This window comes from Lampetra planeri, chromosome 6, assembly GCF_965212315.1.
Source record: "Lampetra planeri chromosome 6, kcLamPlan1.2.h2, whole genome shotgun sequence".
Taxonomy (NCBI): domain Eukaryota; kingdom Metazoa; phylum Chordata; class Hyperoartia; order Petromyzontiformes; family Petromyzontidae; genus Lampetra; species Lampetra planeri.
Genome location: NC_136112.1, coordinates 17,832,996 through 17,845,445, shown reverse-complemented (window position 1 = coordinate 17,845,445; position 12,450 = coordinate 17,832,996). Strand labels below are relative to the sequence as shown.

Genomic DNA, 12,450 nt, shown 5'->3' with positions numbered 1-12,450 from the left:
GATGTCATCATGTAATTGGACGATTTACCGATTCTGATCTCTCGCTGAGAATTGCTACCCTTTTGTTTCTCAAAGATTTTGCCACGAAAAAGGCCATTGGAAAACTACTCATGAGATCGCTTCAAGTGGTCCCTGGTCCTCCCAGTAGGGAAAACGCACTTTTCCACCTGTACTTATAATGAGCAATCATTGTCAAATGACAGGCACAGTGATACACGTAATTTGTTTTTAAATTGTAAAGGATAAAATGTACTATAATCACGTTACCAGGTTTATGAAAGTATCTGGATCTCTGGGTGAGTCTATGGACCTCTGTGAGTCTATGGTTCTCAACGTGTGTCTATAAGTCACGAGGATAGTATTTGTGACCAATCTGTAGAACCATAACTCGATACATTTAAGAACCTAGTTTAATCACCGCAGGCTGTCTAAATTTGAACCTAGGATCTCGGTGGTAACCAGCTCGCCACTCTGGTGTCAGTGCCACCAGGCCACTATTCCTGCACAAGGTGGTACCAGACGTCTTGTAACACCCAATTAATTGACCCCTAACATGTGTTTCCTTTGCTTATTCACTTTTGCTTTCACACCCATTGGTATACTACAAATATATTATGTTTTAGGAATTAAATGGGGGACACAAGACATCTGGATCAGCCTGTAAAGTAATTCCTCGTTTTAAGCAGTAGATGAGTTCCTCAAAATTGCCATGTTCAGAGAAAAAGCGCTAAGCGAGGAATTACTGTGCTGAATCACAGCTGCATTGTAAAACAATCGGCCCGCAGTCATCCCATGGCAGCACAGAGAATGAGATGAGGGTTACACAGCTATTGCGTTACTGTATCGTTCAGCGTTACTGTATCACTGCACCACTCAGCTGCACAACTCATGAAAGGAGTTCATCATAGACTGTTCAGAAACCGTGTTATAACAGTGCACATTCCGTGTAATAACGGTGTGTACCGTGTTATAACGGTGCATATTCCGCGTTATAATGGTGTGCATACGGCGTTATAACGTGCACATTCCGCATTATAAAGGAGTGTGTACGTTGATAAAACGGTGCACATTCCGCGTTATAACAGCGGGCAAGTTCTACATTATAATTATGCGCTTTCTGTGTTATAACAACCACACGTTCCGCGTCATAATTGTGCGCATTCTGCGTTACAGTGCAAAAGCATTGTGTGAATACCGCTAGTTAAGCGAGGATTTACCGTAGTGTGTTGTGTATCATTTGGTAGTGTGACAAAGATACAATATGAGTGTATTACTATTACAACATACTTTGCTATTATTAAGGGTGAGAGATGAAGGAATGAAGAAAATTATGATGTTGGCAGTGGTTGGTAGTTATTGGAGTTGTAGGCAATGGTGTAGTAACTACATTATCAGCTCAGGGGGTGCGGCAATCGGTTGGGCCCCAATATTCGATTTGTCTCGCACTGTCGCACCCAGGGTTTCTATCGCGGCTCCTTTTGCCCTAATCACAAAATCATTATGCGCACGGTCTCGAAACATTTAACACCATAGGGGCGCTCCGCTTCACAAAATGCAGCCACTACAGCTTCGTAGTAGTACCTCGTTGCAATATTACGTTACTGCTCAAACTAAATTAAGATCAAATGTACGTAAATTAATTAATTTTCATAACAAAAATAAATTTAAACCGCGTTTTAAACGTGTTGTTGTTCTTTTACACTGTTGTTAAAAACATATTTCATGGTGATTGTGAAAAGGGCCCCAACTTGTAGCTTTAGCCACCAGGGGGAGAGTTGTAGGTGATGATGATGAGGACGATGATGCCTCAGGAGGTCACCTTTGGAGGGTAACGTGTGCAGCTCCACCACGCTGCGCCCCTCGTAGGAGGGGATGCGGAAGACCTCGCAGCGATACTGAGCCGAGTCTTCCAACAGCACCTCGCGCATCACAATGGAAGCGTTGCACGCGGCCTGGTTACCCGTCCATTGAACTCGGGGGTGGTTGTTCACCTCATTGCCGTTCCTGATGAAAATCTACGAATGGAAAGGGAAAACGGGAAATAGAACGAACATCGAACTCTTGTCAGACATCAGCAGCCATGTTCGGAAACAATGACGTCATGCAAATTTAATGATATCACGCTGCAATACAATGATGCAACACACCAGTAATTGCTTTATCAGGCCACTGCTGATGGAAGGGCCTTTGTATGTATCTTGAACTTCTTTTGCACCGTACGTAGCCAACCGTGCTAATCGGCCTTTAGTGGTGCGAGCTATAGAGAGCCCCTCTCGAAGGTATTTGGTTTCCTCTTCCACGCTGATAAGATGGCTTGGAAAAGGCTGGAGTACCCAGATTATCCCACCATATGCTAAAAATTAATGCACCCATTCATATTGACGGGTGGACAGAGGAGGGGTAGGGTTGTTTTAACTGTTCATTGTTTCAATTGCCGAACGGGGAGAACAAAACTGACCTATGGATTGCAAGTCCAGTGTGCTAACTATCGCCACACCTACGATTTAGCACAGTTGACGACGTACGGTGCGAAAGAAGTTCAACATGCACACATACATTGCATCTTAACAGCATATCTAGAACGAGCATAGCGAGGTTATGTAAGAATGAGCACTAGCCTGTCACTTTACCTGTACATAGTACCAGCAGAACGCCTGTGACCGCCTCATGCTCCCCCTCACTCCTTCTCTCAAAAGAAGAAGGTCTGTCTTATTTTGATTTTAGATTAAATTTACAGACTCCCGCGGTGTTCGAAGGATCGGGAAAGTGGTGGAAGCAAAGGGGATGTGAAGCGGAATCTCCTGATGGAGGATATCTACACCTTTTAAGAGTTGTAACATTGTTATTCCACAATGGTGCAGGATGATGTCATAGGAAACTAATTGTGATGTAAATTTTGATGTAATGAAAACACCCAATGGATGGGAGGGCTGAGTTCAGGGTCCCAGGCTGCACCCGTAACAGGGAATATCTACACTTTTGAGCCTGCATGTCAGGCCCAACATTTTCTCGTAAATTAGTTGGTATTAATAATTTCCATTCGTTTTTCTTTAAGCGATGTTACTAGAGACCTATAACGTTATCATACCATTATTTTCCATTAAATATGTGCCTATAATATTATGTTGTGTCGTACGTTTATTTTTTTATTTTTTATAATAAATACTTACAATTACGTGAGCTGTAAATGTCGCCGAGAAAAATGCCTGGCTAACTTTACAGCAACCACCATTTGCCAGGCTAGATGGGCTTTGAGGTCACGTGAAGCATCGAAGGCTCGCTGACAGGAGACCCAGCCGCTGCAATGGGTTGACTGAGATGATGGGCAAATACACCACCTGCGCCAACTTTCTGTGTTCTAAGTGCCCGGGGCGATGCTCGCGATGCTCGCCTCTGATATAGTGAATGTAGTGGGAGCCTCATCATTGCTATGGAGACGCAACAACGACAACAACCGCCATTCGCCACTAAGTGGGGGTGACGTCACCACGACGCTTGTGCCAGGCTATGTGCACTTTGAGGCCACGTGAAGTGTCGAACGCCCGCTGGCAGGAGGTCACGGGGCAGACCCAGGTGCCACGAGTCGAATGACTGAGATGAGTGGTTGATGCACCACCTATGCCCCCTACTGTGCCAACTTGCTGTGCTTTAGTCACCCGGCGCTCCGCTCCTTGTTGTGAGCGTCGCTCCACTGCCCTCCGTTTTTATTGGAGTGCGACTGCCTCCAACTGCCCAGTAGTGTCCTTCACGAGCCTCCTCCAAGTCCACTCAGCTCCACATCCTCCTGTACCACATCACTCCATCTCTTCTCTAGCCCATGCCGCGCCCACTTAGCCCCCTCAATCCGGCCGAACAAAAGCTGTTTAGGCATGCGGTGACTTGGCATGCGGGTTACATGGCCCAGCCAACGCAGCCTTGCCTGCCGGAGGAGCTAACCGATGGGCCTTTGTCCAGATCTTTCAAGGATTTGGGAGCTCCTCACACAATCCATCCTGGTGAAACCCAGGATGGATCATAGGCAGGCCAGCCTAAATGTCTCTAACCGGAGAAGATGTTCCATTAGGGGGGTCCAAGTTTCTCAAGCGTAGAGAAGGGAGGGAATGACTGTGGCCAAGAAGACCTGAAGCTTCGTGCGGAGCGACAGACCAGGTAGCTTCCACACAACGTTACGTAACCGATGAAAAGATACTGCCGTTCGACTGATTCGGAGTGAGAACTATGCTGTTAAACGGGAGCCTATCATAAGCACACTGCCCAGATATTGGGAATTGTGGGGGTGGAGTGTCAGATTGTACAAAATACCCTGGCAGGTGCTTAGTTTTGGTGGGGCTGATGGTAAGGCCCCACCTCTTAGTGGCAACTCCAGGTTTAGCAGCAGGGCCTCCAACTCCTCCTCTGAGTGAGCAGCGCTTACCAGATCATCGACATACTTAACGTGGTTGAGCAATAGGCAGCCATCCCTTGTCAGTACCCGGGCATCGATCAGCCTCCCATTATATCTGTACCAGATGGAAATTCCGGTACAGCTATTGAAGGCCTCACGAACTACCTGGTCAAAATATTTGTTAAATAATGTGGGAGCCAGAGGATATCCCTGTCGCACCCCAAGGTGTAGAGTGAATGGCTTCGACTCCTGGCCACGTAGTTTTACCCGGGCCCGCTCACCATCAAGAAGGTCCTTAATGATTGTGAGCAGAGGGTCCGGGACTCCGGAAGCACAAAGAACAACCCCGAGGCTAGGTCTACTGATGGTATCATAGGCCTTGACCAGGTCAATAAAGCAGATATATAGGTCTTGTTGGAATTCCCTACACCTCTGCTGTAGCAGATGGACAGAAAAATATGGCATCCGTGCAGAACCGCCCTTTCCTGAAACCACATTGAGGCTCCGCAAGCCTCTCCTCAGCGTGCCTAGCAAGGCGATGTTGAATAATCCTTGCCAGGACCTTTCCCGGCACACTGAGGAGTGAGATGCCCCGGTGCGGTCCCCCTTCTTAAAGAGGGGGACCACCAGGGCATCCTTCCAGTCCTGCGGAACCCGTCTAGTGGTCCTGACTGTTGTTATGATGTCATGTAGGGCAGTCTGTGCACAAACGCCACCCTCCCTCAGCATTTCGCTTGGGAGATCATCTCTGCCCGGTGCCTTTCCTGGTCTCAGACTCTGGATCGCCTTTAATACTTCCTCAACAGATGGCACCTCAGCCAGCCACTCACAGGGGGTGACTTCTTCAAATATTGGGGGCACCGCAGCCTCCACAGGGTCATGCCCACTTTGTCCCACGATGTTTCCCATGTCGAGGGATTTCCCCTTCCCCGGGACTTCACAGAAATGCTCAGTAAATCTGCAAACCTGTTCCTGGGGGTCGGAGATTGGATCACCGTTTTCCCCCCTAATGATGGTAATAGGTGTGGCACTGCATGCTACTTTTTTGATGGAGTTAAATAGGAATTTGTGATCGCAGGCCATTGAGGCAGACTCCATCTCCACAGCAACCTGCGACCACCACCCATCCTTGCGGCACCTCACGGCTCTCCGAACCTCTGAGCGAAGGCTGCGGTAAGCCTCCTCATTCTCTGACGTGGGATGCTGTCGACGATTAGAGTGGGCCTGTAGCTTTTTCTCAACTATCCTGAACACCTCCTCTGTCAGCCAGGGTATCTGGGGAGGTCTGGACCGCGTACCCAAGCAGCCATCGCAGCTGCATGAGTCACAGTCCTAAACCTCGCCCATTTCCCCTCGACATTTGGAGAAGTGGGGGACGATGCCAACCCCAGCCGCAAGCGATGATGAAATTCTCGCTTTCATCTTTCATCAGCTAGCTGAGACCAGGCCACCTTAGGTTGGAATGGGGTACTGGGTGTACACCCATCACCGGAGTGGAAGAATGGCAGGCGCATCTTACAGATGACAAGTCGATGGTCAGAGGGCAGATCAGCTCCATGGTAGGTCCTGGTGTCAAGGACATGGGCCCGCATCCACTGATCCGTCACTATCTAGCCCAGCAGATATTCTTGCTTGGACCCGGCATGCATCCATGATGTTGTGTGGATGCGCCGATGCCTGAACAGCGTGTTGATAATTACAAGCCCATGGGCTGCACAAAATCTAGCAGCCTCCTACCGTTGTTATTGAGCTGATCTGGCCCATGCCTTCCAATCACTCAAGACCAGGTGCCAGCATCATGAGCAACTCGGGCATTGAAGTCACACCGTACGTAGCTAACCACGATAATCAGAGGTGCGGGGGAAGGACAACAAACTAAACACAAAAAGCAGCTCTAAAACAACCTAGCTTTTAAAGTGCAGAGCTCCAGTAGCTTCCTAATATCGGAAGGAAGAGTGTTTCAGATGGCAGCAAAAGCGCATCAAAAAATGTGATGGTTATGCCAAAGCCGCTGCTGCGAGGATGAGCATAGTCTGCGTGATGATGTTTACGCTTCTTGATGAGATCAGCAAGGTGATTGTGGTTCATTTGTGGCAAGTACTTTGTGTGTAATGAGTGCGACCTCATAACAATGTATTCGTTCGACAACCAGAAGGCGATGGAGCTCAGCAAGCGTTTGGACGCTCTCAGTGAGGCTTCAGGGCTGGGTCCAGGAGACAATGCCTTGCCTGTTCATCTTTACCCTCTTTAACTTTCCACCACTGCACCACCGTGTTATTGTCCCCGTGGGGCGTGCAGTCGTAGGTACACGACAGGAGAGCGTCGCTGCCCTCCTTGATGGCAACCTCCGTGTCTGTGTGGACGGCGATTTCTCCTTCAGGGTGGGCATCTGTGGGCAGTAGGAGTCAAATACTCGGCGTGTGCAGTACTTTTATGCAGACGGACAGCCACCACAACTGCATCATGTTCGTCCTTATGCATCATCATCACCTATATAGAGGATGTTATCATTCATTTAATAGCATTATCAAAATATATCATCATACATCATTAGCAAATACATCATCATCAGCAGCATCATTATCATCATGTATATACATCATACATTTTCAGCAACATCTCTATACATAATTGGCATCAGCACCATCTATATATATCATCATGAACGTTATCATCGTCATATATATGCTTCATCAGCATCTATGTACATCATCATTCATACTTTAGAATCGTCAATCAAACACACAGTATGTGCTTATAGCAGACACACTGACACATCATCAGGATCACCATCAGAATCTATATGCATCAGCAGCATCAATGGCAGCAGCAGGACCATCGGCAATATCACCATTACAATGCATTCACTGTGACAGATACCGCATTCGCACCATGCTACCTGGTGTCTCTCTCTCAGTAAACGGTACAACAATGTGACCGAATGTGGTCTACGTACATCTTACAAGGAGTGCTATCAGCAGCGCGATGACCTTGCTCCAGGGTGACATGCCAATTTCCATTCAAGAATTCACGATTTCAATCGTTTTTTTGTTTTATTTCAGTCCTGAAAAAAAGAAAACAACCCCAAAAAACAAGAGGAATGCAATAGAGTTTGTTGCTCATCCGTTATATTCCAGGCTTCGTTGATTCCGAGAACGTGGCTTATATTTAGTCGCTTGGTGAAACAAATCGCTTGATGAAGCTGGCATATCACATGATGAACTTGATTGCAGTCACCAGCGAAACGTCACAGTACTCAATGTAAATGTTGTAGGTTTTACTCTCCAACACACCTATGTGCTGAACTAGTAATTAATTGACGCGTTTTGTTCACGTGACAAACCTTACTAATTGGCTGCGTCGGGTGAAGGTGTGTTAACGACACATTTATATTCATGCAATCTAACCTTTATTATTAATAATTTTGGAAACGACAGCCTATGTGTCAAAGCGGTCCGAGGTCGCACCTTGGTTAAAATATTACATTATCCAGCTGCAGCATATACAAAATTAATCCGACCATGACTGTCTACTACTCACTGAGCGGCATTGGCTTCCAGTTGTCGAACGAATTCATTGTGAGGTCGCACTCATTACACACAAAGTACTTGCAACAAATGACCCACAATACCTCGCTGATCTTGTCAAGGAGCATAAACCATCACTCGAACTCCGGCTTTTAACTGGCCATCGAAACAAAGACAGTCACTGCATCGCACACTTTCAGATGCGAAGTACACTCTACTACATATTACACGACTATACACTACACTACTGTACATTATACTACATTATACGCTACAGTACTATACACTACACTATATACTCCACTTTTGGCTGGCCATCGAACAATGACAGTCATTTCATCATGCGCTTTCAGATGCGCTTCTGCGGTCGTCTGGAACGCTCTTTCTTCCAATATTGGGAAGCCACTGTAGCTGTGCATTTTTAACTGATCTAGATTGAAATTTCATTTCTTTATAACTACCTTTTGTGTTAAGTTTGTTTTCCTCCCCCGCACCTCAGATTAGCACGGTTGACTACGTCCGGTGCTAATGAAATTCAACATAAAAAGTGTGTATATTGACAAATGGGAGCTGTTGGTTTAAAATATAGGTATCATACTTGATTTGAAGCTTTCGTGACTGCAAAAATTACTCTTTGGTTCTTTCGGTAAAGTCACGTATATTACAATACTATACGCTACACTGCTATACATTGTGAGGGTCGGGTCTGGTCCGTCAGGACCTCTCTCGAACCTTTCTTGAAACAGTCCAGCCAACCCGAGTTCCCAGTGCACCGCGTCACCCCGAGGCGCAACCAGCATGCACTAACGGTGGATATTAAGTATCTTGCCTCATGATACAGAGGAGCGGAATGAGGAAGGGGGAAGCAACGGTCAGGATGGACGCACCATTGATTTATATGGGCATTTCTTGACTTATGAACGGGTTCCGCTCCTGAGACGCGTTCGTAAGTCGTCTGTTCATAAGTCGGAACACACTTATGTACTGTGTTAAAATACCCATAAGGTGAGTGCAATGCAATGTGTTACGGTTCAACAAAAAGAGGAGCATTGTTTCAATGATAAAAAAATATTGTACATTTGTATGTGACATTAAAAAAATACTGTATAGTAAACATAACATACAATGAAGTGACATTAATATTTAAAAAAATCCGTTTTATTTTCACTTACCTTGAGTCCTTATTCTGGCTCTCTTGTCGAAAGGGGCACAATGAGTGACCACAACTGCACAAACACAGACACACAAAGACAACGACCCCCGAATAACCTTCAAAACTGTTTGGGCAAACGCTATTAGCAAGCAACTATGAAGGCCAGCACGGCCCACGAGGGAATGAGTGACCAACACCAAGCCTAGCCGCCTTTGTCTCCCCAATGACGATGGTTACTACACACCGCGCCAGGTACTCATTTGAGGCTGAGTCAACCTAGGGGAGGCGGATATAATCGTCGGTGGTTGTGGCCGTGAACGGCAATCAAACACGATCACCGTTCCAAAACATGCACACACAGGGCACTAACCACTGCCCCACCGCTCCCCACATATACAGAGTGCACCAACCACTGTGCCACCGCTTCTCACATACACACACACAAATATACATACGGAGAGGTTGTTCCATGTTACGCATGTACTTACACGTACATGTGTGGTGGACTATACATTGGACAACACAGCAGCGTAGGTGAGTCACGGAACACCCAGGCTAACAATGACTGGTTGCTTACTTACGTGCACACACACACATTTAACAAAAATCCCCCGTATAGGTTTAACAGACTGTTGGGGAAAGTGCTGTTCGTGAGTAGCACCAATGAAGGCCGGCACTGTTGCATACGAGGGCGTGGGGGGCCAGCATCACGCCTGCCCGGCCGCCTTTGTCTCCCTAGTGGCTATGTTTACTACACACCACCGCACCAGGTACTAATTTGAGGCTGAGTCTACCTAGGGGAGGCCCAGGACCGGTCAGATAATCGCTGCTGTTGCTGGTGGTAGTGGCCGTGAGCGCGAATCGAACTCGGATCCACCGGCTTCGTAGCGTAGCGCGCTAACCACTGCGTCACACACGCACACATACACGTAGACACACACAGAATCACAGTCACATACACACACAAACACGCGATGTGCAAACTCATGAATACCTGGACTCCCGCTTCCCCCATTTCCATCCACTCCCGGCAACCAGAGCCTGGTTAAGGCTATGAGGGGGGTCTGAGGCTCATCATGTCGCGTTATGCGAACTAAAACTAAACTTTGTTTTTCATTTTAACAGGAAAGGACCACGGAGCTGCTATGTAATTATTTTTCAGAATCGACCCGGCCACAAATGATAGCTCAATCAAGTGGATTGTCACCATCTTATGTACATTTATAGCAGCAGGCAAATACTCGAAAGGCTTGATTTTGATAGTAAATGTAGAGGGAAAAATCGGAAGACTTGGAGAAAAATCTATGGCGACCACCACAGGGAGAGAGACGCTAACTCCAAATATACAGCAGTAGGCATCGTCAGGGTCGGGATTGAACCCACGACCCTTCTGCATACCAGGCGAGGGTGTTAAAATCGCCTAGCCATTCGTAGCAGCAACAACGACGAAAATTCAACAAAGTCATCAAACATAAATATTCATAATTTACCGTCGGTAAAATTAACAAATGTATTCGACTCAATGTAATTTGTTTAGGGGCCGTCCATGAATGACGTCACGCACCTAGGAGGGGGGGAGCAGACATTTGTGACGATGTGTGACGAGGGGGGGAGGTGAAAAATGTGACGTCACATCAAAATGCGCAACTTTAAATATATATAGAATTGTTATAGCAACACTAATTTTGATTAATTTTCATTATTAACTATTTGATTATAAAAATTTACTTAGGTCACCTTTTATTTATTCCATGAAGAAGAATTTTGCTTCTCCATGGGAGAATGGAGAAGCATACATTTTGAACATCTTTTTAATGATTGTTATTAAACATTTTGATTCTAATGATTCTACCAGGGCTTTTCATTCTGTGGAATGAATATATGATTGTTATAATTGTATTCTCCATTTTGCTTCGTTCCACTACAACGTTTCAAGTATTTTTGTTATAATTACTTTTAATATTTTATAATTATAAGATAATTTCAATCTAATATTCTGAACATCTGCAGTTTTAGTTAGACGTTGACTATTTTCAAGTGAATTTTATGCTAAATTTAAGCTTTCCAACGCCTCCTTTTTAATACGTGTTTTCTCCTACAACATAAGTGCAGCGCCACATAAAATACGCACTACAATGACGATAGTTTAAAGCGATTTGAAGCATGTTTTATTTTCAAAACGTAAATATGGTTTGCGGGGGGGGGGCAGAGCTTTGCGACGTCAAAATCGTCCAAAAGCGCGTGAAATCATTTATGGACGGCCCCTTAATTCTTCACACGTAAATAACTCGCTACACCCATGTATGTGTAGTGACACTACTAACTGCTGTACAGCAGCAGCAACTGCAGTGGATGCTTAGCGCACACGCCGTTGAGCATATCCACGGGTGTGCCGGCAGGTCGGAAGGACTGAGAAAAGTTAGACCTCATCAGGAGGCCCCTGGAACGCTCTGGTGGGTTCGAGAAGGGAAGTGCGATTATGGCAAAGTCAAGCCACGCCGAAGGGAATATAAGCAGTGGAGAGCGAGAGCTCTGGGCTGCCGGTTCTGGGAGTGGACTCGTCTCATCGTCGCTGTCGTCGTCGCCGCCTTCGTCGCTGCCGGACAGTAGTTGGCTGTCCCGGTCGATGCCGTCGGTGCAACGAGAGCAGAGTCGTGTCAAGGCTGGTTGTACGGCAGCGTGGTCGAAATAGCGGAGGCCGGAGTGATGTCAACGGATAATAAAGAGAGACGGCGCCACCTGCAACTACCTCGTCTCCGGCTGAGTGTGTGTACCGCACACCACAGGCACACACGCCTCGAGGAAGAAGGAGGACACTATATATGTATGCGTATTGGAACCTCTTTTCTACCGTACGTCGCCAACCACGCTAAATGGAGGTGAGGGCGAAGGACAACAAACTAAACACAAATGGTAGTTCTAAACAAGTTCGTTTTCAATAAGTGACTTCCTAATATCGGAAGGGCGTTCCAGATGGCGGCAGAAGTTAATTTTAAGTTCTTAATACTACCCACCTCAATTAAAGCGACCCATTGACCCTTTTGGCTATTACGACTTCAAAAGTATAGATTCTTCTTACTGGATGCACGAGCCATTTGACCTTTGATATTAGCAGTTGTAGCCGATCACATAGCCGGATAGAGGCACCTCCTGGTAAGAGTGTTTATATGTAATATAAGTATTTTATAATATAATCTAAGATTGGCGGTTTAAATTGATCATCGGGGTAGAAAGTCGGAACCAGTAACCGTTTCTTATCTTCATATCTAATGTAGATTTAAATAGCAGCACCTTTTTCCAAGGTGCTTAACAGCGATTATAAAATTATACGAAACATAATAGTGGTTGAGATAAAGAGTGGTGGGTTGCTGTTATTAAAAGTGATG

At 46.1% G+C, this 12,450-nt stretch overlaps 1 protein-coding gene across 14 annotated transcripts in view; it reads right to left on the bottom strand.

The window, feature by feature from the left end:
- Positions 1 to 12,450, bottom strand: part of LOC144719635 (V-set and immunoglobulin domain-containing protein 1-like) — a 45,184-nt gene that overhangs the window by 26,974 nt on the left and 5,760 nt on the right. For 12 of the 14 annotated variants that reach the window (XR_013585641.1, XR_013585640.1, XR_013585635.1 and 9 more), the window contains exons 2-5: positions 9,084 to 9,137; positions 7,341 to 7,448; positions 6,613 to 6,773; positions 1,820 to 2,015 (exon numbers count right to left, since the gene is read on the bottom strand). Coding sequence is in view for 7 of the 14 variants with exons in the window: in XM_078595762.1 (XP_078451888.1) it covers positions 1,820 to 2,015; positions 6,613 to 6,773; positions 7,341 to 7,404 (421 nt within the window). In the remaining 7 variants the exon portion in view is untranslated. The remainder of the gene's footprint in view (positions 1 to 1,819; positions 2,016 to 6,612; positions 6,774 to 7,340; positions 7,449 to 9,083; positions 9,138 to 12,450) is intronic. The other 2 variants (XM_078595759.1, XM_078595760.1) reach the window with 2 other exon arrangements.